The sequence below is a fragment of the Neomonachus schauinslandi genome, chromosome X (assembly GCF_002201575.2).
Source record: "Neomonachus schauinslandi chromosome X, ASM220157v2, whole genome shotgun sequence".
Lineage (NCBI taxonomy): Eukaryota > Metazoa > Chordata > Mammalia > Carnivora > Phocidae > Neomonachus > Neomonachus schauinslandi.
In genome coordinates, this window is record NC_058419.1 from 84,606,816 (window position 1) to 84,633,834 (window position 27,019).

At 51.5% G+C, this 27,019-nt stretch overlaps 1 protein-coding gene across 2 annotated transcripts in view; it reads left to right on the plus strand.

The window, feature by feature from the left end:
- The first annotated feature begins 326 nt into the window (after window positions 1-326).
- Window positions 327-27,019, plus strand: part of OTUD5 (OTU deubiquitinase 5) — a 28,249-nt gene continuing 1,556 nt past the window's right edge. The window contains exons 1-7 of one of the 2 annotated variants that reach the window (XM_044911570.1): window positions 327-1,631; window positions 11,613-11,706; window positions 20,113-20,177; window positions 20,275-20,446; window positions 20,522-20,670; window positions 25,009-25,212; window positions 26,654-26,856. In XM_044911570.1, the coding sequence (XP_044767505.1) occupies window positions 1,041-1,631; window positions 11,613-11,706; window positions 20,113-20,177; window positions 20,275-20,446; window positions 20,522-20,670; window positions 25,009-25,212; window positions 26,654-26,856 (1,478 nt within the window). In that variant the 5' untranslated portion in view covers window positions 327-1,040. The remainder of the gene's footprint in view (window positions 1,632-11,612; window positions 11,707-20,112; window positions 20,178-20,274; window positions 20,447-20,521; window positions 20,671-25,008; window positions 25,213-26,653; window positions 26,857-27,019) is intronic. The other variant, XM_044911569.1, reaches the window with a different exon arrangement.

A 27,019-nucleotide genomic window follows, 5' to 3' on the forward strand; every position in this document is an offset into this window, starting at 1 on the left:
TGGAAAGGCTGTGCTGCGCTTGCGCACTAGCCACAGGGGCGGGGAGGTCAACGCGAGGGCGAGAGTGCTGCGGAGCCAAAGAAGGCGTGTCTGCTTCCCAAACACCCAAGGTCCCCACGGTGCACGTCTGTCCCAGGGTTGGCCGGCCCAACGTGAGTGACGGCTGCTCTTAACCAATCATCGCAGAACTCGGTCTGTTGCCAGGGTGAAGCGGCACCCGCCTCCCCGCCGGCCAAAGATTTGCAGGTGGGTGGGACCGGAACTGACGCTTCAGGGGAGTGCTATACTCTGGGAGTGTTGATATTTTCCAGTCAGTCCGGCTGACTGCGGCCAAGTTGGAAGCCTGGCAGGGAGGCGCTTTCAAAATTGCCGTGCGCGGGGCCGGCCACGCTGTCCTGTCGTAGTACCCCCGCCTGCGAGTCACAACCTAGAGGAGAGAAGAGCGCGACGGGGCGGACGAGAAGAAAGGCAAGGAACGAGGGTGCCGACTTTGACTGAAATCTGAGACGGAGGGCACGGGAGGGCGATCGCTCGCATCTGATTGGCCCGTGGGCGTCATCGAGCACCCACGCAGCTGCCCCGATTGGTTGGTGCCCGCGATTGTTGTGGCGGCGGCGAAGATTTTGCCCACGTACTTCCGAACGAGAGGCGGGGCCGTGCCCTGGCGCGCTTGCGCAGCGCCCCAGGGCCCCACCCGGTAGTTCAAGAACCTGCGAGGGGGCGGGGCGAAGAGGTGCTTGTTTTGGTTCTGTTTCCTTTGAAGCAGCAGGCCGGAACGACCGAGTGTAGCAATAAACTTGTTGGACTGGAGAGAAGGCTGCGACAAACCCGCCGCGGTGCCTTCATCTAGGACTTCACATCCGGGTTCTCCTGCCGCGTGACCCGCGCGCCACCGACGGTTCTCGAACCGGTGCATCAATCTCTTTATCCGGGTCCCGCCGATCCCGTCGTGCTTCGCGCACCACAGTAGCCCCCTCATCCGGGTTCTCTCCCGGCGTGCCCCGCGCCGGGTTTGCTGGGGGGTACTTGGCGGTGCCGCCATGACTATTCTCCCCAAAAAGAAGCCGCCGCCTCCCGACGCCGACCCCGCCAACGAACCGCCGCCGCCCGGGCCGCTGCCCCCGGCGCCGCGTCGCGGCGGGGGTGTGGGCGTGGGCGGCGGCGGCACGGGTGTGGGCGGTGGCGACCGCGACCGTGACTCGGGCGTCGTGGGCGCCCGCCGGGCCTCGCCACCGCCTCAGGGCCCGCTACCGGGGCCACCGGGAGCGCTTCACCGCTGGGCGCTGGCCGTGCCGCCTGGCGCCGTGGCGGGTCCGCGGTCACAGCAGGCTTCACCTCCTCCTTGCGGGGGCCCTGTTGGTCCCGGCGGCGGTCCCGGCGACGCGCTGGGTGCAGCGGCGGCGGGTGTGGGCGCGGCGGGCGTGGTGGTGGGCGTGGGCGGAGCCGTAGGCGTTGGCGGTTGCTGTTCAGGGCCGGGCCACAGCAAGCGCCGGCGTCAAGCCCCTGGGGTCGGAGCGGTTGGAGGGGGCAGTCCAGAGCGTGAGGAGGTCGGCGCGGGTTATAACAGTGAAGACGAGTATGAAGCGGCTGCAGCTCGCATCGAGGCTATGGACCCCGCAACCGTTGAGCAGGTATGGGCTGGGGGTAACAGGTGAGTGGGTATGGTGGGTGGGATCCCCAGACCGGGTAGGGACCCAAAGAAGGCTGTTTGAGATCGTCCCGAGGGACCTACGTCTTCTCCCGGAGTCTGGCATTCTTCTCTGGTGGTGGGGCCTGAGGCGCTCTCTTCCCCACCCCCAACCAAGGACTTGGGGGTTAGAGGCCCCAGATAAGATGGCGGACTTAAGGATGGAGTCTGTGGTCTCTTCTGGGACCCAGAGCCATTATTCCGGGCCCTGGGACCTCATCAAGTAGGGCCATTAGATGGGATTGCCTCCTGAGAGGGGAGTCTCATGACTGCAAGGGACCTTGGTTTGTGTTCGGTGCCTTGAGATTTCCTTTCCTCTGGGATAAGGGTCTAAGACTCCTCCTTCAGGGAACACAAGTAAGGTGGAGACCTCAGGGGAATTTTGAGCGTCCCCAAGATACATAAACCCTTTTCAGGAGTCTACACAGGACAATCCTCCTCCTTTTTCCTTCTCAGGAGTCTATACAGGACAGTCCCCCTTCCTTTTCCTTCTCAGGGGGACACAGCTTAGGACCACCCTGCAGTGGAGTTTGAGACTTCCTTAAGGGTCCTAAGCCGGCCTTCGAGTGCCTGAGACTCCCTTTTCTAGAATCAAGAGCCTGAGACATACGTGTATATATATTCTCTTTAGAGAAGGGGGATCTGAATTTTTCTCCAGGGAGACAAGAATCTCTTCCCTTTGGGGACAAGAGCCAAAACTAACACTCAGGGACCAGAAACTACTAAGGTACATGAGATTCATCCCTTTTCTAAGTGACAAGGGTCTATGCTTCCTTTCAGTGGTCTGAGACTTTCTTGGGGCCAAGAGTCAGAATTTGAATTTCTCTCTAGGAGCTTAAGCTTCTTTTAAGTGATAGGCTTTCAGCTCTTCTCTCCCCCAACCTCACCAGCCTGAACCTTTTTTCAAGAAAATAAGCCTCACTGATTTGGGCACTTGAGCCCAAGATCCCCCTGTTTATGGATGGGGGCTTACAGAGACAGGGTCTGAAGCCTCTTCAGGAGATGGATACTCCCCCCACACAGAGGTCCCAGGCAAGGTGAGGTCTTTAGAGGTCCTTTCTCATCAGGGATTGGTATCTGAGTGTTCTCCTTGGGGGGTCTGAGACACCCGCTCCCAACACACACACAGAAACACGGGGATATGAGATCCTTCTAATTATGAAGGACCAGAACATGCCTTGGGTACATAACAGCCCCTTCTCTCCCTGCAACAGGGATCTGAGCACCCCCTACCCCAAGGGCCTGAGCTGCTGCTTTTTTTTTTTTTAAGATTTTATTTATTTATTCATGAGAGACAGAGAGAGAAGCAGAGGGAGAAGCAGGCTCCCAAGGAGCAGGGAGCCCGATGCGGGACTCGATCCCAGGACTCTGGGATCATGACCTGAGCCGAAGGCAGACGCTTAACCATCTGAGCCACCCAGGCGCCCCTGCTGCTTTTTTTTAAGATTTTATTTATTTATTTGAGAGAGAGAGAGAGCACAAGCAGGGGTTGGGGGGTGGGGGAGGAGCAGAGGGACAGAAGCAGACTCCCCGCTGAGCAGGGAGCCTGAGGTGGGGCTCATCCCTGGACTCCAGGATAACGACCTGAGCCTAAGGCAGATGCTTAACTGAGCCACCCAGGCGCCTTGGGCCTCAGCTTCTTGTCAGGGATGTAAGATCCCTGCTTTGGGAACTGTAGCCTCATACCACTCTTCAGGGAACATGGGCAGCATGGAGTCCCAGAGATGGAGCTTGAGGCCTCCCCGTGGATCTGAGTCTGCCTTCAGGGCCTGAGACCCATTGCGCCAAGGACACTTGAGCTTGCCCTCAAGGACAAGAGACCTATACATACCTCAGTGACTGGTGTGTCTCTAGAGATGATGTCTGGGCTTCCCCCTCAAGGAATTTAAGGTATTCCTCAGGAACAGAAAGACTCCTTCCACCTTGGGCCCTAAGTCCCTAGGGAGTAGGGTCTTGGGTCTCCCCCTAAGAGTTTAAACTTTCTCTTTGGTGTGTGAGACAACTCAACCCACCTTAGGACCTGAGACCTGAGTCTTCCCTGAGAGTAATTGTCACCTCACTTCAGATAGCATATGTATACCACAGTCATAGGGACCTTTTAGGGACGTAAGATATTTTGCCTTGGGGACTTGAGCCTCAGACCACTTGTGAACTAAATCCTGAGAACTACCTACTCCCCTTGGGACATGGATAGGATGGGATTCTGAGGAAAAGTTGAGCCTCGTCCCAGGGGCCTAAGCTTCTCAGGGACAAGAGATCCTTCACCTTAGGGAGGGGCCTGAGCTCCCCCCTTGAGTATGAGGCTCTCTCCACCATCCTGCAACCAGCAGTCCTTTCTCACCAGTGAGAGGGACATGAGGTCTTCTCCAGTGTGGCCTGCGGCCTCCCCCATTAAACAAAAAGACGTGGGTGCTCTTCATAGTCCTAAGAACCCCTTACCAGGAAGATTTCCCTGCTGTCTATGAGAAGGTTGCCAGGTACTGGGGACGTGGTGGCTGAGGCCTCCCCTGAGTCTCTCCCTGACCGAGCTGTTTGCCTCTCATTTCCAGGATCAGGGAAATGTTTTGAGCTTCCTGAATTGCTTTCAACAAGCTTTGTTCTCGCCAGAGATAGCCCCACTCCAGGGAAATTCTCTACCCATATCTCTCTTTCCCTTGGTTCAGATAAATCTTTCTTTACTTCACAGGGGCCAGGGCCTTGTCTTGAGCACCCTGTCCTTGCTCCCTTTCTACCCTTGACTACTGCAGGTAGAATCAGTTGTCGGAGCCCATAGGATCAGGACCAGGAATTGTTTCTCTTCCTGGTTGGGGGAGTCTGCCTTTTCTCCACAGAAATAAGCACAAGGACATAAAGGAAGAAAGTTGTGTGCTGCCATGGTGACTAGAAAGACCTCTTCTTACACCCCCTGTGCATCTCCTAGGCTCTCTCCCTCATACTTGTTCCCATCAGAACATGGAAGTAAAGCTCTGTGGCTGCATGTCTTCCTGATGACAGAGGAAAGGCTTTTCCTGTCCTCACATTTCTTGGGACAAGAGGAGAATAAGATGCTTCTCCCTGCCTCGCCTCATCCAACTTGGGACTTTTTGGGGATGAGAAAAGGGAAGATGCTTCCTGCTGTTCCAGTCTTGGTCCTGAACGGTCCCCTGGGGCGTTTGTAGCCTTGGAGGCCCATTAGATCTCCTGGGAAAGAGAGGAGTTGTTGAGAGGAGGCCCAGATGGTGAATCCTTGTTCTGACTACTCAGATTTCCTGTTTGTTCGGATGCTGTGACTACTGTAGGACTTGAGGAGCCCTTTTGGCACCCTGGGGTCCTGGTGCAGGGTTGGTGGTAATGTCAGGGGTTTCCTTTTCCAGGCATGGCTGCCTTACTGAGTCTACCCTGTGAAAAGAGTGGCTTGTAAGTCTCCTGGGCTTGAGGACCCCAGAGAGCATTTTCAGAGGGGGAGATGCATGCTCCAGTGGTGGGAAGAAGCTGGAACTGGCACTGTAGTCAGGATACCTAGGTTCCCACTCTGGCTCTGCTGGAGCTTTGCTGGATGGACCAGAATAGCTAGGTCTGTGTTCTCTGGGTCTCCGTTTCCTCATTGGTCAGGGAAGGAGCTGGGCAGGTGTCGTTTAGCTTTGGGATTTTAGGGAACTCACGCCAAAGCCCTCTGGAGTTGGAGGTGACAGAATGGTGGGTGTCTTTGGAGGAAAATCTGGGTTCCCCCCCCCGCCCCTTTCTTCTCTCCCCACCATCCAAGCTTGGTGGGCAGGACAGGTGTCTGTTCAGTGTGAGGCTTGGGGTTGGCAGACAGTGAATTTTATGTCCAGTGAATTTTATGGTGAATAATAAGCTTGGGGGTTGCCTGTCAGGGGGCCTACTGGATGGTGTGGGGGTAGTGTGGAAAAAGTTTGGGCTTTGGAGCTGGGCAGGCCTGAGTTCAAACCCCAGGATCTCCTGCTTGGCTGTTTTATGGCTTTAGGCAAACTCTCAGCTTTTTTTTTTTTTCCCCCCTCCCCAAAAGGCCACCCATGCCTGGGGTTATTGAGTGTATGAATACCTGACCTGGCCCCACCTCAATTTGGCTGATTCTTCTCTTGCAGTTTTCCCAGGATCATCTGGTTCTTCCTGGAATCCTTTGTAATAGCGGAGCTTTGGCATCTAGGAAACCTGCTGATATCTTTGGCGGGGAGACAGAGTCTTATAGCAGGAAGTAGTCCCTTCCCGGGCTGTCTGGGTTTGAGTCCTCTGTCTTCAGGCACTTCCCCTATCTGGGCCTCAGTTTCTCCAGCCTTAAAATGGTAACAGTGAGGAGGGAGGTTGAACTCATTTCTCGGAAGCTAGCTGTGATCTCTTCTTTAATTCCCTGCTCCCCACTCCTCCTACCCATTCTGAAAGTTTTGGGTGAGGCCCATTGGCTTGTGGGGATATGCTGCAAAGTTTCAAGCAGTGTTTGGCTTTCTTCTCCCCTGCTAGTGCTATAGGCCTTTGGGCTTGTTTAATTTTAACGGCTTTATTGAGATATCATTCACACACCATAGAACTCACCAATTTAAAATGTACAATTCAGTAGCTTTTAGCATATTCACAGTTGTGCACCTACTGCCACGATCACTTTTAGAACATTTTTATCACTTGCAAAGAAACCCCGTACCATCACCATCCTCTAGTCCCCTCATTCCCTCCCAGCAACTACTAATCTACTTTTTGTCTTGATTGATTTGTCTGTTCTGAATGGTTCATATAAATGGAATCATACAATGTGCAGTTCTTTGTATCTGGCTTCACTTAGCATATTCTTTTCAAGCCTCATCCATGTTGTAGCATGCATCAGTACTTCATTTCTTGTTGTTGCAGAATAATAGAATCTTCGTTTTTTAACCCAACTCCTCTCCCCTCTCCCCATCAGTGGCCCGGCAGTAGGTTCGGGGGCCTTGGTCTTTTCCCATTCCTTCACCCTGAGAAGCTTGTGTTGCTCCTTAGAGAGCAGTGCGCCTGTTTTTCATTGGATGGGTTGCCTGTGTTTTGCCCATGGAGCTGAGCCAGTGTTCCTGGGTGTTTTGGGGGGAGAGAAGGGTGGTCTTGGCATCAGGCTTGCTGGGACAGAGCTGTGAAGGCCAGAATATTAAACACCTCTTGGCCTTGGGCTCTGAGAAGACATCTGCCCGAGAGCAGCTATTCCTGCTGCCATCTTCCCCTGCCCCCTCCCCTTTCGGTGGCAGCTCATTCATTGATAGGCAGGGTCAGTAGCTTCCCAGACTCAGAGGGGGAATTCCAGGCCCCTGCTGCCTTCATTCTAATCCTCTCCCTGGGGGGATGCTACAGAGGTGGATCCTGTGGGAGTGGAACCATGCCATATTGCCCCGTGGCTCCCACCAGCAAGTGCTTCAAGGGAGTTGTATTCGTTTCCTGTGGCTGCTATGACAAATTACCACAAACTGAGTGGTCTAGAACAACAGAAATTTATTCTCTCACGGTGCTAGAAGCGAGAAGTCCAAAATCAGTTTCACTGGGCCAAAGTCAAGGTGTTGCCAGGGCTGCAGTCGCTGCAGAGGCTTTAGGGAGAATCCAGTACTCTTCCAGCTTCTGGTGGCTGCCGGCTTTCCTTGGTTTGTGGCTGCATCACTCCATCCTCTCCCTGTTTTCACACCGTCTTCGCTGTTTATGTGCAGTATCTTCTTCTGTGTCAGGTCTTCTCTGCTGTTCTAAGGATACTTGTGATTGCATTTAGGTCCTACCCAGATACTTCAAGATAATCTCTCCATCTCAAGATCCTTAACTTAATCACACTCCTAAAGACCCTTGTTCCTTACTAAGTAGCATTTACAGGTTCCAGGGATTAGGGCCTGATATCTTTGGGTGGTCATCATTAGGCCTCCTACAGGAGTGTTCTTGTTTCCCTTCTAGGGAGGAGAACAGAACCCATTAACTGCTTTCCTACTGGGCAAAGTCATGTAACATTTGAGTCTTTCCAGTTACCCCGTTACTGGGAAGCTTGTTATCCCATTTCACAGATTGGAAAACTGGAGTATTCAGAGTGGTTCATCACAGGACTGATAATTGGTGGAGCTGCACTGGAACCCAAGTCAGTTGGGTCCCACAGTCTGCTTCAACTTCTCTTGGGCCTTTGGACCAGTAGGTTGCAGAGTCTTGCACCTGGGATCCCCTGATGTCAGAGAGCTTTGCCCAGCCCCCTTGTGGAGGCTCAGAGATGTGGAGGGACTTGCCCACAGGCTCAGCAGTGGGCTTGTGAGATTCACTGTCTGGACTTGACTTTTTCAGGCCAGAGCATTGATGTAGCTTAAACATATCAGTGGCAGGGTTAGCCTCCATCCCTCTCTCCCACCAGTGTTTCCTTCCTGGGCCACTTTCCTAAACAACTCCCAAGTTGGCACCTTTCTCAGAGGCTCCTGTCCAGCCAGGGGAAGGAGGAGACTCAGCTAGGGGCTTCTGGGACTCTAAACTCTTCCTGGAGCCCAGGACCATGGCCTCCCTGTTTTCTCTCCCCAAAAGGAGAGGCAGGGTTTCAGCCAGACCCAAAGCCCTTAAGGCTGCTGGTGCAAAGCCAGCGGGAGGGTCGTGGTTTGGCCTCCAGATCCAGGCCCAGATCATCCCAGGACCAAAGCCCTACTCGTGCAAAGGGTATGCTCAGGCCTCCTTCATTTTTAGGGACAAACCAGGACTTTCCCAGGATGGGCTGCCAGGTATGTCTCCATGTTGTGGCTCATGAAGCCTCCCCTTTTGCCTCTATACTAGGCTTTGCTGGTGCCCAAATCCCAGCTCTTTTTGCTTTTGTCAAATGAGGATAAAGCTCACTGCCACCTGGGCTGTGGTAAGAACAATTAAATGAAGTCACCTTTTGCATCAGGCACCTGGCATGGGGCAGGCATTTGGCTAATATGAGTTCATCTTTCTTCCTCGCCCCACCCTGTTTACTTGCCTAGTCCCACCCAGAACTTTAGTTGTGCTGGACTCACTGCTGGGCCTCTTGGCATCCCTGGTGCTTTGTGGTAGAAGTGATTTAATTTATTTAGGTAATCTCTACAGCCAACGTGGGGCTTGAACTCACCACCCCAAGATCAAGAATTGCGTGCTCCTCCGACTGAGCCAGCCAGGCGCCCCCTGAAGTGATTTCTTACCCAGTTAACAAGCATTTCTGGAGGTCTTCGTGTTTTAATCCTTCCATCAGGTGGCACCTCTTCTCAGGTGCCAACCTTAATGATTGGTTAGGTCCCTTCCTGTGTGTTTCATAGCACTGTGTTCAACTCTTCACTGCCCTGCTCACACTTGTCCGTGGTCATTCCCTGTTTGCCCATGCCCTCCAGCAGTCAGCGAGCTTATGGAGGGTGGAGACCGAGTCCGATTCATTGCGCTGTCCTTGTTGCCCAGCTTTCTACAGTAGGGGTCTGATTTGGCAGCTGCCTGGTAGACCCTTGTTGGAGGAATAAGTAGGAGCCCTTCTCCTCCTCTTTGATTCCCTTTCCCCTCAATCTCCTCCCCTGCACTAGAGGGCAGGAGGTTACTATGTGCCCTTCTTTAGAACTTTTCTTTCTGCCCAATGTGGGCCTGTAGTCATAGTTGCAGCTTCCCTGCTGGTGACCCCTGGCTGGGGCAGGTACCATGGTGTTGGGAGATGGCTATCCCTGCAGGGCAGGGATGGACTGGGGGAAACTGGCTGAAGTGTGCTAGTCCACAGCCTCTGGGGCGGGCAAGGCACGTGCTGGAGTGTTGTGCACAAACAAGAGTCTCTGCTGTCCATGGAAGCCCATTAAGGGCTTCCAGGTGCCTTTGTCATCTCTGGCAAGCCAGCCACACCTTCCTGGGGTGTGGGCCCTAATGGTGGGGCTGCTGGGCGTTCCTTCATCACCCCGCTCTGCATCCCCTACTCTCCAGCTACTCCAGTGGGACTTGAGGGCCTCTCAGTTGTACGTGGTCTCTGTGCCAGTCTTGCCCCTTCTGTGGCCGAGGACCTGTTATTTACCAAGCCTTTTTAGGCCCTGAAGCTCCTCTGAGCTTCACAGCTCTGTGAGGTAGATCACATATTCCTTGTTTGATAGGAAACTGAGGCTTGGAGAGTTCTGAAATCACACAGCGAGTGAGTGACAGGGGTGGGGTTGAAATGCAGAGCCTCCGAACCTTGTACTTCCTACTCTGCTGGGATTTTCGCTCACCTGAGCTGGGGACAAGTGGACTGCAGAGAAGTGATCCCCTCTGTCTAGTCAGAGTTAGCCCGGATCCTCTAAATCCCTGGGCAGGGTGGTGTCCCAAAGGAGCGGGTTTGGGATTCCTGGTCCCTAGCCCATATGCTGGATAAGGCTGGCTTCTTCTGGTGGCCAGCAGAGGGCGTGAGGGGCCTGGGAAAGGTCTGCTGCTTCTGGTTTTGTTTTGAAATGGAAAATATGTTTTCAGTGACACATGGACATTATTTTTTTAATCGACTTAATTATTTTTATAAAGTTTTATTTATTTGACAGAGACAACGAGAGAGGGAACATAAGTAGGGGGAGTGGGAGAGGGAGAAGCAGGCTTCCCACTGAGCATGGAGCCTGATGCGGTGCTCGATCCCAGGATGCCGGGATCATGACCCGAGCCAAAGGCAGACGCTTAATGACTGAGCCACCCAGGCGCCCCTCGACTTAAATTTTTAGAGCAGTTTTAGGTTCACAGCAAAACTGAACAAGAGTTCCCATATTGAACAGGGAGTTCCCACATACCATACCTGCCCTCACACATGCATAGTCTCCCCCATTATTAACACCCCCCCACCTGAGTGGTGCGTTTGTTACAGTCAGTGTCCATGTAGGACACATCATAATCACCCAGATTCCACAGTTCACATTAGGGTTCACTCTTGGTGTTGTACATTCTATGGGTTTGGACAAATGTATAATGACGTGTAACCACTGTTAAGGTACCATACAGAGTAGTTTCACTGCCCTAAACATCCTCTTTTCTGCCTATTCATCTCTCCATTATTTTTTTTTAAGTCTGAAGATAAACATTTGCACAGGCTCACTGAACCTGAACCTTTGGGGTCAGATGTGCTTTGGAATTTAGGGAAATTACAGAATTTAGAAAAATCCCCTGGTGTGTGTACTGTGTGTCATGTAACACCTCTGGTGGAGTCTGTGGTAGGACCTCATAACCATACACCTGAATGTTTCTGCATAGAAATGTTTGCATATTCACCTCCAAGTGGGATAAATAGGTTCTTGCCAGCTCAGGTCAGGTAATGATGGCAAATGAGTTAGAGGAAGACTTTGGTTTTCAAAGCTTTTTGAGTTTTGGAATTTTGGACAAGGGATTGCATACCTCTCATGAAGAAGATCAAAATCCTCTGTAATACTAACTTTTAGCGATATTTTGTTGTATGGTCTTTGCAATTTTTATGTTTGTATGCACGTACATATATACGTTACACGGGTTCAGCTATAAGTGAGATCACACAGTGTATGCATTTTGCCTTTTAGGATACATCTTGACAGTCCCTAGCTATACGTGTAGGGCTTGGGATCTAGGTTCTAGCGAGTTACTCCCTCCTCAACATCTTCCCTACCTTAAGTGGCTAGAAGGTCCCCAGGTGAACTGGTGAACTCCTTGAGATAGAGCCAGGTCCATCCCCACCCCCGGGTACTGGCCGGGTCTGGGCCTCTGGCTGCCTGTGGGAGCCCAGTATTGGATTCCCAATATGGTCAGCAGGGCCGGTCAGAAAACAGATGAGACCCTTCTGGGAGCAAGTATTCTGCTCACACAATGACTGATTCCCTAAAAGAAAGGGTCTCCTCCTTCTCCATGTGCATGGAGTGTCAAGGAGGGCTGGGAATTTGACCCCACCCAGTGTCCTCTTAGCCAGTTAGCTGGGCCCTTTGGGAACCTGGAGGGCAGGGCCCTGGGGAGGGGGTACAGGCCTTTCCTGTTGCTGACCCCCACCTCTTCCCTTCAGCAGGAGCACTGGTTTGAAAAGGCCCTGAGAGACAAGAAGGGCTTCATCATCAAGCAGATGAAGGAGGACGGCGCCTGTCTCTTCCGGGCTGTAGGTGAGTCTGTGCCTTAGCTTTCAAGAGCCTAGGGCTGCCCCTGAGCTGTTTCTGGTGTTTAGGAGTAACCCCTGAGATGGGGTTGAGGGTAGAGTTTACTGGTGTTTCAGGGGCTCCAGACCCCAGCTTCAAGTTAGTATCTGGCCTCTATCCTTTGGTCATGAGGCAGTGCGGTGGTGTAAAAGTAATAACAAGAGTGATAAAAAACATTACTTAGGGGGCGCCTGGGTGGCTCAGTTGGTTAAGCGACTGCCTTCGGCTCAGGTCATGATCCTGGAGTCCCGGGATCGAGTCCCGCATCGGGCTCCCTGCTCGGCAGGGAGTCTGCTTCTCCCTCTGATCCTCCTCCCTCTCATGCTCTCTGTCTCTCATTCTCTCTCTCTCAAATAAATAAATAAAATCTTTAAAAAAAAAAAAACATTACTTAGGGACAGATTGCACTGTCAGACACTAAAGGAAACCCTTTTTCATTCCCCTCCAAGCTAGGTTAAGTGTAGGAACTATTGTGGTTTCCATTTGTCAGAAGAGAAAAGCAGCTTAGAGCAGGGAAGTGACTTGCCCAGGGTCAGATAGTAGAGTTGGGAGTCTCTGGGTTGGGTTAGTCTGAGGCCCATGTTCTTTTTTTTATTATTATTTATTTGACAGAGACCGCAAGAGAGGGAACACAAGCAGGGGAAGTGGGAGAGGGAGAAGCAGGCTTCCCACTGAGCAGGGAGCCCGACATGGGGCTCGATCCCAGGACTCTGGGATCATGACCTGAGCCGAAGGCAGCTGCTTAACGACTGAGCCACCAGGCGCCCCTGAGGCCCATGTTCTTAACCACAGCACATTGCTGTCAGCCTGGGATCATAGAATTTTTTTAAACTTACACAAAAGTAGAATAGTGAATTCTCATATACCTATCATTCATCTTCAAAATAGTCGTCAGCACTTGGCCAGCCTTGTTTCATCACTACCCTGCCCACTCTTTCTCATTTTCCTGAAACAAGAGTATTTTTAAAGCAAAACCCCAACATCAGATCATTTCATTTGTAAATATTTATGTATGTTTTTCTAACAGATAAGGATTTTTTCTTTCCTAACGTAACCAAAGTGTTATTATTCTCCTTAACAACATTCATAATTCCTTAATAACATCTATTATCCAGTCTGAGTGACATCTTCGAGGCCGCTCTGGCTCTGAATCTATGACCCAACAGGCAGTTTGAAGGCCTTGTGCTAGTGTCCAGGGGAATTTGGGAATATGATCTGACCCTTCCATGGGGGCTCTGCTATCTACCAGGGAAAAGGGCCCTCTGATAGGAGCCTTGAAGTAGGAGTCAGAAGCCCTGTCTTCCAGTTCTGGCCGTGATTCAAAAACTTCCATTTTGCCATCTGTGAAATGGTGTTGATTGTGAAGGGCTCCTTGAATCCTTAGAAGGTCTGCTATTCTTTCACTGTGTGGCTAGCCCCATGTCTCCCAGTAGCCTGGACTGACTCCACTTCTGACTGTGCCACTGATTCTTGGTGTGAACTTGGGCAAGCAGCTCTGTTTTCCTGATCCTGTTTCCGAGGCTGTAACAGGAGGCAGAAGACCCAGAATGGTAATGGTTACATGAGATCACTTCAGTAAATCCCTTTGGTGCCTGACACCTGGTAGACCCTCAGGGAACAGTAGCATTGGTGAAGCCTGAACGCTGTTTTCAGTGGGGCCTCAGAGCCACAAATGTTTGTTGAATGAGTAGAAGAAGTTTAGGTGAGTTGAGTGCTTGCCTCCCCATTCTACCAAGCGGAAGAGGCTCAGGCAGTGGACTCTGCTGGGCTAGGAAAATCCCACCCTTTCTACCCCTGTGGCTCAATCCTGTGTTCTCCGTGGGATGTTTCTTAGAAAGAGAGCTGGGTTTGGGGGCATCTTGGACAAAAGGAAGGCAAAGAATAGGTCAGGGCCTGTTAGGTGCTAGGCCCTGTGCTGAAGCCTCAGGCTAGATGTGGGGCAAACGGGGCTGCTGGTGGAGTGAGTGTAAGAGAATGCAGCTGGGCACCTTGGTCTCAGGCTGCCTTTGAGGCAGATGTTGGAGCTAGTAAGGACCTGGCTTGTGCAGTAATCCATATCAACAGGGATATTTTTTTTTTAATTTCATTTTATTATGTTACGTTAGTCACCATACATCACATCATTAGTTTTTGATGTAGCGTTCCATGATTCATTGTTTGCGTATAACACCCAGTGCTCCATTCAATATGTGCTCTCCTTAATACCCATCACCGGGCTAACCCATCCCCCCCACCCCCCTCCCTTCTAGACCCCTCAGTTTGTTTCTCAGAGTCCATCGTCTCTCATGGTTCGTCTCCCCCCTCCGATTCCCCCCCTTCATTTCAACAGCAATATTTTCATGTGTGTCCATCCAGTTGACCTCCCCAAACACCCTCTGACACCCCCCTCAAGGGCCTTCCAGTAAAGGGCCTGAGCTTACAGGAAGAGCTGACCGCGGCAGGTTGAAGGCCTTTCCCTATCAGCACTATGGCTACCCATTTCCCCCAACTGGACTGCCCTTGGCTTTTCTCTGTAAAACCTCAGAAGCCCCATGGCCACTCCCTGGAAGTATGGGGCTTCTGGGTCTCTAGGCCTCACCTGGAGGTTTCCCTGGGCCAGAGTGCACAGGACATGTGCCTGGGAAGGGGACTTTGTCCTCGGGCTTTCTGATGCCCCTCTGCTTCCAGCCTAGCTTGTGCAGGGACAGGCAGCAGGGAGAGAGCACCTGAGCTCTGATGAGAAGGCCTACAGGTTCTAGCTTCCTGCCACGCATTGCATAGTGGAAGGAGCACATAACCAAAGGCTGGAGTTGGAGAGGGGATTGCACACACAGAGGCCACAGTGTTGTTCTTTGACCCTAACTGTTTGCTGGCATTCAGCTGGGTGCTTCAGATTCACCTGCAAAATTGGGATTGTTATCCCATAGACAGTTGAGAAGATTGAGGCTCAGGAAAGGGAAATGACATGCTTGGGGTCGTTAGTGGCGGAGCCTGCATGGGAACCCAGACGTGTCCAAAGGACATGTTCTTTCTATGACCCTGGGAAAGCCCTAGCGTCTCGGCTTAGCTGTCAACTGGCTGGGTGACCTCAGGTATATTCCTTGACCTCTCTGGGCCTCACTTCCTCTAACTAGGAGCCTGTGGTCCTCTACTGTTGGGAATCCTGAGGCAGTTGGCTTTCTACCCTCTGTTTTGCCTCTGAGGTCTGGGTGTCCCTCGTGTGAACCAGTACTCAACTCCTCTCTCCCACAACCCCCTGTTGGGGACTTGTGAGCATCAGTGAAGGCTTGGGTGGAAGGAGGAGCCCAAGTTCCTGAGGTACCCTGTGGCCCACCCTGCCCCTGTTAGGCTCAGATAACCTCCTCCTGGAAACGTGGGTCTGCATCTCTCTGGCCCTCTCCCCATAGGACTTTGACTCAGCGAAAACCTCTGGCCCTGGCCCTGGCCTCTGTGGGCAAAGTGGAAGCCACATGTGCGTCTGTCTGCACGGGCCACGAGGAAGCAGCTGGAGCTGTACATGTTAAAACGATGGGGCCCAGAAACATTAGCCTGGACCATCAGTGTCGCGGGGGTGGATCTTCGATTAATTTTGACTGTTTTATAAATGGGGAAACCAAGGCCTTGCGAGAAAGCCAGCACCCTATTATCTAGATCACATATGCAGCCTCAGAACATAGGTGTCTGAGGTTGAACTAGGCCAGAAGGAGAAGATTCCCATGGACACCCGTGGTCATTGGGCTCTTTCTGCCTTGCTTCCCCAGTTTCCCCAACTTGGCCGTGGGCATCCTTGAGTAGAAGAGCGGGCATCTCGGAGACCAGGCCATCAAGAGGACAGAGTTCTGTCTCCCCTCACCTAGGGTGTCTTCCCCCATTGAGGGTGTGCCATTTGGGGCCATGGGCCAGGTGCACACCACAGCCGCTTGACAGGCAGGGGAGGCCTTTTTCCTGGCTCATCTCCTCAGTGGGGCCAGGAGGCAAGTGGGGAACAGATCAGGTTCCTGTCTCCCCCTGCTGCTGTGTGTACACACATTTGTGTGGTTTGTTTTTAGATTGCCTGCAGACACCAGGCTTCCTTTTCTGTCCTCAGCAGAACTTGCTGCGGCTCTTCTAGCAGGCGGGCAGGCAGCCTGGCGGGGAGACAGTTCCCAGGTGCCTCTCAAACAAATGGTAGGGCCCTGTGCTTAATTAAACTCCTGTAGGTAGTCCAGGCTTTCCTGTCCTGCTTCTCCACATAACTCTTAGGCAAATAGTGACTATTTTAGAGAGCCTGAGGAGGAGGGGTTACAGAGGTTTGAGGGACCTTCCCCCAGGCAGCAGGGGAAGGAGGTTGAGGAAAGCCTGTAAGAACTATTGGCTCTTCCTCCCTCCCATTAACCCCTGGCGAAGGGTAGGAAGGAGGTGAGGGTCCTCGCTTTATACAGCTTTGCCTCTCATCCAACCTTTAATCTTGGTTAGCGGTAAGGACAGCTACTTGCTGAATGCGATAGGTCTCTGTAGTTGTGAGGGTGGTATGGATATTTGGCCTCAGGGAACATCTTTTTTTTTTTTTTTAAGATTTTATTTACTTGTCAGAGCGAGAGAGAGAGTGCACACACGAGGTGGAGGAGCGGCAGGCAGAGGGAGAAGTAAGTAGTCTCCCTGCTGAGCAGGGAGCCCCATGTGGGACTCGATCCCAGGACCCTGGGATCATGACCTGAGCCAAAGGCAGGCGCTTAACTGACTGAGCCACCCAGGCGTCCCCTCAGGGAACATCTTTGGCAGGATCTGCTGGCTTGGTGTGTGTGTGTGTGCACATGTGCGTTTCTCTGCTCATGTCTCAGTGTGCTCAGAGAAAGGACAGACGTAGGCTGTGGGGAGGTAAGGTTTATGCTGACCTCTATGTAATTCCTGCCCACTCCCAGGCCTTTCCAGGGTTCCAGCTGATTCCTGCTTGTGCTGGTGGGGAAACTGAGGCAGACAGAATCAGGCCTTGCCCTCAGCGGGCAGGCGGCTAAAGTTATAGCTGGATTGGGGGTAGTGGTAACATCACCTGGAGCATCAGTGTTTGAAGTTACCAGGTACTCCTTGAGAGCCTGGCCTTTACCCTCCCTGATGTGTGACCTCAGGCCAGCTCTGCCACATTTCTGTACCTCAGTTATTCCTCCTGTGTAAAGTAGGGCTTTTTGGGGTGAAGATGAAATAAGTTGGAATGTGAAAAGGCCTTTGTGGAATCAATTGTGGTATTGTCCTGAGGATTTCCGAGCCCTCTTTGGGTTGGGGACAGAGGTGAGGTAGTGGGGGACCCCCTTCAGCTGGACTCTGGGAGGGGAGAGCAGGTGCAGATTGCCCACAAGTGCAGCGTCAGCAAGAGGAGTTTCGGTTTCTATCAAAACAAGTTCTCTGAATTCCCCTACCTCTGCAGGTCCATTGGGCCCTTTCCCCCACCTTGGCCCCCACAGGGAAGTCCAGCCCAGCCCCTAGTCCCATATGCCAACCCTCTGGGAGGAGGGGGCTTTCTGGAGGACAGAGGTGGGCTAGCAAAGTCAGACAAGCACTGCCTCGATGAGGACTTCCTGTGTTTTAGCCCTGATTTGGATGGTTATCCCACTTTAATATCATTGAAAAGATCCTTCTCACCCCCATTGGGGAGGTATTTTTGCTCGGTTTCCTTGGTGTTCAGATACGCACGTTTTCTTCCGCATCAGTGATCCCAAAACTAGCTTATATTTTATAATCAGTGAGGTGGGTCGTGCCGCCCACCCCCAACAAAAGCTGTGATTTAAATGCATGTACAGTACCACCTATCAGTACATCTTAGGATTGAGGAGAGAGGGGGAAACTTTACAGGTAGGTAGGTAGAGAAAGTCATTTAAGGACCCTGTTTCGTGAAGCCTGTATTTTCAATTTGATGTTAATTTGGTTGCTAAAGATTTGAACTACGGACACAGGAGGTAGGCCTGTGGACCTTTGGATTCAGGAAAGGTAGAGAGCCCGCCCTGCCTGTGTGAGGCAGGACAGCCTAGACTCCTTGCTCGGGGCTTTCCTCTGGCTGAGGGAGTACGACAGAAATGAGGAAGGGCTTAATGAGTGGTTCTGGCGACATTCTGACTGACTTGGGGATGGTTAGCTATTTGAGAGAGTCATCGTCCGCTCATGACAAGTGGAGCCCCCAGGTTCATTTCTTGAACACCCAGGACATCGTAGGCATTCAGCAAACCCTACCCCTCGTCTTGACAGCCCCCTGTGAAAGGAAGAGTAGTACTCTCCCCACTTCGTGGATGAAGACATTGCAGCCCAGAGAGCTTGAAGGCCTTGTCCAGTGCCACACAGCTAAGAGGCAGCAGGGCCTTTCTGCTAGGCAAGGGGGCCAATGGCAGGGGAATGGGGGGGCCTTCATGAGCTTCCCTCAGCTCCCTTCCTTGTTGCAGTCTCCCCTTTCCTCCATTTTCTTGCATCCGGCATCCAGCTCAGGTAGATCCATCTCCCAGGAAATGCCTGTCGATCCTTCCCGAGGAGCATCTCAGCCCCCTCCTGGAGCTTGGCAGGCCGGCCCGTTTAACCCCCTTGCCACCGTTGCAGTCCCTGTTTACGGCAGCTGCTGGCAGCACTGCCTCCGCAGCCCCCCAGGCTCCTTCTACATAAATAGCTCTCGCAGCCACAGTGGCCTCTGTGGTCCCGGCTTCTAAGAAAGGCGGCAGCAGGGGGCCCCCAGCCTCTGCGCAGGGCACGTGACTTGCTGGAAATGCTGCTGGGGGGAGCGGGGGAGAGTGTGGCCGCAGAACCCACATCCTTGTTTACATCAGTGAAGGGGCTACCCCTTCCCGCCTTCACCGCTCCCCCCCGCCCTCAGGTCTCCGCACCTCTAAGAGGACGTGAGACAGGCATGGGCCCCATTTTCTGTCTCAGAGCAGCCTTTTTCTCCTTCTCTCACAGAATCCTCCAGGGAGGGAAGGGGAGGGCAGCGAAGGCGATTCTTCAGAGGTAGACTGGCTGTCCTGGAAGACCTCTGCGGTGTTCCCTGCAACAGCGGGACCTGCCCCTGCCCCAGTGCCCCAGAGAGACCCCATCAGAGCAACGGTCCTTCGGGGAGACAAAGGGAAATTCCCTTTTCATCTTAGCCAGGGGACATCAGGCGTGCCCCATCTTCAAGCCCACTTTAATTTCCCCAGGAGAAGACTCCCTGGCTCCCCTGGCCTGTCCATCCACTCAGCAAGCTGGTCCCGATTTCCTGTACTGTATCGGGCCCTGAGCTGGGGTGGACTTGGATGTGACTTGCTCTCAGCCTTCAGTGGGAGTCAGAGTGGTCAGGCAGAGGAAGTCTGCACACACCTTTGATAAATGTAATGATAGAAGTGCTCTGGAGGGTGGGAGGGCTGGGCAACTGTATAAAGAATACATGGGTGTGTGACAAGTAGGCAGCCGAGGAGGATGGAAAGAATGCCCTGAAAAGAGGAAATGGCATGTGTGAAGATCCTCAAGTAAGGTAGGGGAAGCCTGGTTCTTATTTTGACCAAAACCCTGTGACGCCTAGATCATTTGGGCCATAGGCAGGCTGCCTTTCCCGAATTAAGCTTAAGTTATGTTTGTATGTGTCTTTTTCTCTTGCTAGAATATGTGCTTCTTGCAGACAGGGGCAGGATTTTACTCACATCTATCACCTACACAGTACCCCACATTCAGGCCCCACTCCGGGTAGGGGACTCTGGTTTACTGAGTGACTGCTGTGTCCCAAACCCCGTGCTAATCACCTTATACCCATGATTTCGTTGATCCTCTAAGAGGCCTGCCAGGGAGTTACCTGCTTGTTCCTGTTTTACACGTGAAGCCTATGAGGCTCAGGACGCTTGGGTTGCTTGCCTCTGGTCATTTAGCTCACTGGTACCTGGCAGAACTGGGCTTGAAGCCCAGTTTTTACAGTTTCTTCTTATTTATTTATTTATTTATTTGTAACCTACGAAGGCCATGCTGGCTCCCAGGAGTCAGGAAAACTGTATTCTAGAGTTGACTCTCTCAGACTGACTTGCCGTGTGACCTTGGTGAAGCCACAAACTCTCCCTCAGCCTCAGCTTCCTCATGTGAAGAGTGAAGGGGGAGTGTGGAATTGCTGGTGCTCGAGGCCACTTAGGGGACTTAAAATGTTTGTTGATTTGTCTGAGTGGCCGGGCAAGCCCCGGACGGACTCATCTGCCTGGGTTGTGTTCCTCTCGCCTGTACTCTCCCATTCTTAAAGACTGTCCCTGCCTGCCTCTTTTTTCCGTGACCCCATTCCGGCCCACAAAGCCAAGCACGCTCCAGGCGGTAGTGTAGGAAAAGGAGTTTCCCTGGCCCCCAGCCCTCCACCCCCAAGGATGTTCCAGGACGTGGAACTCTTCTCCGGTGGCAGCTCTTGACCCCCGCCTCTCTCTGTCCCCACAGCTGACCAGGTGTACGGAGACCAGGACATGCATGAGGTGGTGCGAAAGCATTGCATGGACTATCTGGTGAGACCTTGCAGAGGCCTCGGGGCGGGGGGGGCGGGCGGGCAGAGTGGGCGCATCCCTTCCCTGCACGGACCTGACCCTCCGATCTGTTCCGCAGATGAAGAATGCGGACTACTTCTCCAACTATGTCACCGAGGACTTCACCACCTACATCAACAGGAAGCGGAAAAACAACTGCCACGGCAACCACATTGAGATGCAGGCCATGGCAGAGATGTACAACCGGCCCGTGGAGGTGTACCAGTACAGCACAGGTACTTGGGCGGGCAGCTGAGCGGCTGCCTGCGCCCGGCCCGGGCCTGCCCTGCCCGCCGCGGGTGCTCCTTCCTTCTCTTTCTCTGCAGAACCCATCAACACATTCCATGGGATCCATCAAAATGAGGATGAGCCCATCCGCGTCAGCTACCACCGGAATATCCACTACAATTCAGTGGTGAATCCCAACAAGGCCACCATTGGTGTGGGACTAGGCCTGCCATCATTCAAACCCGGGGTAAGTGGGTCCCCATGCCCAGGATGGCTGCTGGATAGAGAGGCCGGAAACCTCTTTTGACATCTCAGTTCTGCCCTAGCCCACAAAAATGACATGTCCCCCGAGTTGCCCCTGAGCTCTCACCTCTGTAAAACTAGGGAGTTACCCAAGGTGATCTCTCAGGGCTCATTCGGTGCTCTCCGTTTGCGCGTCTGAGCTGGCTTACCCATCTTTCATGCCTCTTGAGGGTTGGCATTTTGGGATACGGAGGAGGCACATCTGGGAACTGTGAACCCGGGCTTGGTCTGGGTATCTCGGTATCTGCATGGATCCTCCGAAACTCAGCAGTTCTAGACAGCCGTGGTCACAGAGACTTAGAAGTGCAGGCCTGGCCCGACCACTACTGGCTGTGGGACCTAGGGCAGATTATACAAGCAATGTGGGCTGGCCGCTTGGCCAGGACAGAACATGCCGAACACTGGGCCTGTTGCCTAGTAGGTGCTCAGAAGGTGGCAGTACGTTTTTCTAGCACATGCTGACAGGTTCTTGTTCTCTCTCATAAACAGTCATCTTCTGGGGATTTTGCTGTCTTCTATTGGGGTTTCACTTCCTACAAACAAAGTGCCCCTGCCTCATTTTAGGAAACGCACACCCTAACACGACACACCCTCCAACATAGGGTTTTTTTTTAATTTTGTTTTTTAAGTAAACTTTTAATTTTAGAACAGTTTTAGATTTACAAAATTACCAAGATTAGATAATTTCCATATTCCCCACTATGATGAACATACCTGCATACAACATTTGTCACAATTAATAAACCAGTATTGATATATTAACTAAAGAGACCATACTTTATTTAAATGACCTCAGTCTTTCCCTAACGATCTTATCTGTTCCAGAATCCCATCCAGGAGACCTTCCTACATTAGTTGTCATGTCTCTTTTGGCTCTGACAGTTTCTCTGAATTTCCTTATTTTTATCTTTGATCTGTTTAGAGTCTAGTTTTGCCTTTTCTAGAATGTAATGGAATTGGAATCATAACTATGTAGTTTTTTTTCCGAGTGTCTTTCACATAACGCCATGTATTTAAATATAAGATTCATCCATGACTTTCTGTGGTCTGATCACTCCTTTCTTTTATCTTTTTTTTTTTTTTTTAGGATTTTAAGTTTTTTTTTTTTTAAGATTTAAGTTTTTTTTTTTACTTATTTTTAAAGATATTATTTATTTATTTTACAGAGAGGGACACAGCGAGAGAGGGAACACAAGCAGGGGGAGCGAGAGAGGAAGAAGCAGGCTTCCCGCTGAGCAGGAAGCCCGATGTGGGGCTCGATCCCAGGACCCCGGGATCATGACCTGAGCCGAAGGCAGACACTTAATGACTGCGCCACCCAGGCACCTCTAAGATTTAAGATTTTAAGATTTATTTATTTTAGAGACAGAGAGCACGAGTGGGAGGGGGAGAGGGAGAGAGAATCTCAAGCTGACTCCATGCTGAGCGCACAGCCCATCCTGGGGCTCGATCTCCCAACCCTGAGATCATGACCTGAGCCGAAATCAAGAGTTGGAAGCTTAACCAACTGTGCCACCCAGGTGCCCCACTCGTTTCTTTTTTTAAGATTTTATTTATTCATTTGACAGAAAGCAAGCACAAAGAGGGGGTGGGGGGGCAGAGGGAGAGGGTGAAGCAGGCCCCCACTGAGCAGGGAGCCCGATGTGGGGCTCGATCCCTGGACCCTGGGATCATGACCTGAGCTGAAGGCAGACCGCTTAACTGACTGAGCCACCCAGGCTCCCTAGCCCCACTCGTTTTTTGTTTTTTTTTTAATTAAAAAAAATTTGAATGCCTTAAGTATTTTTGTTTGTTTGTAGATTTAATTGTTTAGAATGATTTTAAATTTACAAAAAAAAAATTGAGAAGGTAGAGTTCCCATGTATCCTCCTCCCCCCTACATAGTTTCACTTTTATTAACATATTGGATGACTATGATACATTTGTTACAATATATGAACCAATAGCAATACATTATTATTAACTAAAGTCATCCTGTCTCTTTAGATTCCCTTGTTCTGTGACGGTTTCTCACATTTTTATGTTTTTGATGACCTTGACAGTATTGAGGAGTACTGGTCCGGTATATTATAGGATGTTTCTCTTTTGAAATTTGTCTGATGTTTTTCTCATTAGACTAGGGTTATGGGTTTTAGGGAGGAAGATCACAGTGGTAAAATACCATTCTCGTCACATCTTATCAATGGTATATACTGGGAACATGATTTATGACTGTTGATGTTGATCTTGACCCCTGGGAGAAGTATTGTTTGTCAGATTTTCTCCACTGTAAAATTATTCTCTCCCCCCATTCCTTTTTCCTTACTGTCCTGTTTGGAAGGAAGTCATTATGTACAGCCCACACTGAAGAAGTGGAGGTTATGCTCCATCTTCTTTTTTTCTTTTTTTTTAAGATTTTATTTATTTATTTGACAGATAGAGAGCACAAGTAGGCAGAGTGGCAGGCAGAGGGAGAGGGAGAAGCAGGCTCTCCGCTGAGTAGGGAGCCGGACGTGGGGCTCGATCCCAGGACCCCAGGATCATGACCTGAGCTGAAGGCAGCTGCTTAACCGACTGAGCCACCCAGGCGCCCCCTATGCTCCATCTTCTTGAGGACAGAGTATCTACATAAATTATGTAGAATTCTTCTGCAAGGGAGATTTGTCTCTTGTCCCCCATTTATTTATATCACTGTGGACTCAAGGGTATTTTTTTTATACTTCTATATTTTAAGTTATAATCCAGTACTATTTTTATTTATTTAGATGCTCACATTGTTCCAGTTTTGGCTATTGGGAGCGCTCTCAGTTGGTTCCCAGCTGCATCGCTTTGACATACCCCCATCATTGTGGTGGTGGATTGATTTTTTTGTTGGGTTTGTTTTTGTTTTGGGGGGGTTTTTTGTTTTTTTGGTTTTTTTGGTTTTGGTTTGTTTATTGTGTTTCATTTTGTAGCACTTTCTTACTTTCTGGCACTATGAGGTGCTCCAGGTTCATCTTGTATATATCTTGCTCCAGTCCTAGAACCAGCCATTTGTCCAAGGAGCCCTGGATCCTTTTATTGCAATATGTTATTAGAAACCAAGATCTGGGTGCTGAGTGTGCTTCTTACTACTGGGGTATCCTTGCTTCTAGACCCTTTCAGCTGACAGAGCAAGGAGATCTATCTGTGTATACTAACCTGTGTGTATACATTTATCTAGAAATACTTCTTATGTAACCATCCGTATCTCTATGAAGCTAGAGTTCTTAACTGGTATCTCCAACTGATAAGGTACCCTCATCAGTTGTAATTTGCAATTCCCTGATGACAAATGGTGTTGAGCATCTTTTACGTGCTTATTTGCCATCTGTATATCTTCTTTAAGGAAATTGTGTTTAGAGTTTTTTGACCTTTTTAAAAAAATATTTGAGAGAGAGAGCACAAGCAGGGGGAGTGGCAGAGGCAGAGGGAGAAGCAGCCTCCCCGATGAGCAGGGAGCCCGATGTGGGGCTTGATCCCAGGACTCTGGGATCGTGACCTTAGCGGAAGGCAGACGCTTAATCGACTGAGCCACCCAGGTGCCCATTTTTGCCCATTTTTAAATTGGCTTGTTCTAACATAGAGCTTTATGTACTTTTTGGATTATTCTACATAGGTAAAAAAAATTACATTTTACATCATAACTTAATGCACACATATTGGTGTGTAGTGTGTGTATTTGCATTAAAATAATTGTTCAAATTTCACAGAGCAATACTTAAACTTAATGCCTAGAATATGCTCTGGTATTTTTTTAGATGCTGTTGTGTCTCATAGCCTGGCAAAAGCAGTCTCCTACAGTGTCCCACAATTTGTGACAGCCCTTCCCGTGATGATACCATCCCCTTGTCCCCTTAAATGTCCAAATACTCCCTTCACCCTGTGCACACTCAGCTAACTTCTCAGGTGATCTTTTCTCCTTGTCCCATCTGGGCATAGGTGAGGAAGGTCTCGGTATTGTGAAACTGAGCCATCGCTGGGTGAGGCATCTTTAAATTCCAGCACCTGGTTGCCCCAGACCTAGTACTTCATTCAAGGTGTCTTAGGGGTGGGAGCAGGGCTTCTGAGTGTAGAAGTTTGGAATGACAAGTCCCACTACCAAAGCCTGCCTCCCCCCAATTCTTGATGAATAGGCAGCCTGCTCAAGGGGGTACTTAGTAAGAGTACCTGACTTCCTATCTCCTCTCTTCTGGGCCTATAGGCCCACAATCCTGAGCCGGTTCTGGTTCCTGGCCAGAGTTCAGAGTGTCACCCCACATCCCTGTTCCTCCCTGCCTTGCAGTTCGCAGAGCAGTCCCTGATGAAGAATGCCATAAAAACATCAGAGGAGTCATGGATTGAGCAGCAAATGCTGGAAGACAAGAAGCGGGCCACAGACTGGGAGGCCACAAATGAGGCCATTGAGGAGCAGGTGGCTCGAGAATCCTACCTGCAGTGGCTGCGGGATCAGGAGAAACAGGCCCGCCAGGTCCGCGGCCCAAGCCAGGTGAGTCCTGGGCTCTGTCACTGGCCTGGCCAAGAACCCCTTATTTCACATGCTCTGCCCCCCCATACAGGAAGAAGAAATTAAGCGGTTTTGACATCTGGGAGAGAAGGAAGCTCTCAGCCCATTCTGTACCACATCTTGGCCTTAATCTTGGCATTGTGCCTTAGAACTCTCAACACCTTTGCAGAACGAGCTCTTAAGGAGTGAGGGAGGCCAGCACTGGCGGTAACGTGTGGGATTGATGAATAGTTCTAGAGGGACAAGCTTTTGTTGAATGTCCTTGTGTGTCAGGCTCTGTGCTGAGGATGTAGAATTAGGTCTGGCCTGTTCCACTCTCAGTGATCCTCTGTCTACCGAGGGAGACAGATACATCAGTGAGGCCCTTGACCCTGGCTGGGAGACCAGTGGACATGGGGGCTCTGGTCAGTCTTCACACAGGAAGGTTGGATTTTTAGGGCAGGGATGGGGCAGAGCAGGCAGGCATTTGAGGAATCACAAGGAGTTTAGAGTGACTGTAAGTGTTGGCAAGAGTCGAGTAATTTCTACAACAAATATTTATTGTAGGTCTGTGCCAGGCACTGTTCTCAGTGTATGGGGGTACATTGGTGAGCCGGGCAGGTCCAGATCCCTGTCCTTGTGATGCTTACATTTTTTGCAGAGTGGAACAAAAGAAACAGTAAACATAATGAATAGATGGTTGAGAGGTGGGACAGATGAAACACATAGAGGGTGCTGATGGGGAGATGAAGATAGTATGGTCAAGGTAGGCCTCAGAGCAGGTGAGATGTGAGCAAAAGCTTGCAGAAGGTGAGGCAGTTAGCTAAGTGTATGTGCCAAGCCAGGCAGAAGGCCAGCAAGAGCAAAGCCCTGAGGGGAGTGCGCTCCTGGTGTGATTTGGGAGCGGCCCGGGGCCAGTGTGGCGGAGCAGAATGCAGTAGTCAGAGAGGTGGTGGGGCCGGATTGAGAAGGGGCTCGTGGGCTCTGCTGAGGACTTTGGCTTTTACTGTGAGTGAGGCAGAAGCCTTTGGGAGGGTTGTGAGCAGAGGAGGGACAGGATACCCCTGATTGCCGAGTGCAGCACGGAGTCTAGGGGGTTAGGCGGAGAAGCAGGGGACCGGTGAGGTGGAAGCTACTAGAGAAGTCCCAGTGGTGGCAGATGGCAGTGCTGGCTAGGGAGGAGTGAGGAAAGGGGATGGAGTCTGAATGTGTTTTGAAAGTGGGAGATACAGGTTTCCTGCCCGGTTGGCTGTAAGGATGTGAGGGGGGATTAAGGAGCTGGCCTTCGTCCTGCGGTCTGCTGTGTGACTAGGAATGATGGTGGCCTATGTAGAAACTGTATCACAGCCAGGATGCCGGGAGCGAGCCAGCCTTCAGGGACGGAGCAGAGGAGGCTCACGCCTGGCGGCGGTCCTTATCTCCTCCTCCTTCCTCCGCACTGCAGCCGCGGAAGGCCAGTGCCACATGCAGTTCTGCCACAGCAGCAGCCTCCAGTGGCCTGGAGGAATGGACCAGCCGGTCCCCGCGGCAGCGGAGTTCAGCCTCTTCACCTGAGCACCCGGAGCTGCACGCCGAGCTGGGCATCAAGCCCCCTTCCCCAGGCACTGTCTTAGCTCTTGCCAAACCTCCTTCGCCCTGTGCACCAGGTCAGTGACTTGGTGACAGGGAAGCATGCCGGGGTGAGGAGGTGCCGTCTAGGTCCTGCCCCCCCCCTCCCCCCCCCCCCCCCCCCCCCCCCCACCTGCTCTCTCCCCCCCGAAACAGCACCCCCGCCCCCCCCCGGCCAGGGACGCGCCCCCCCCCCCCCCCC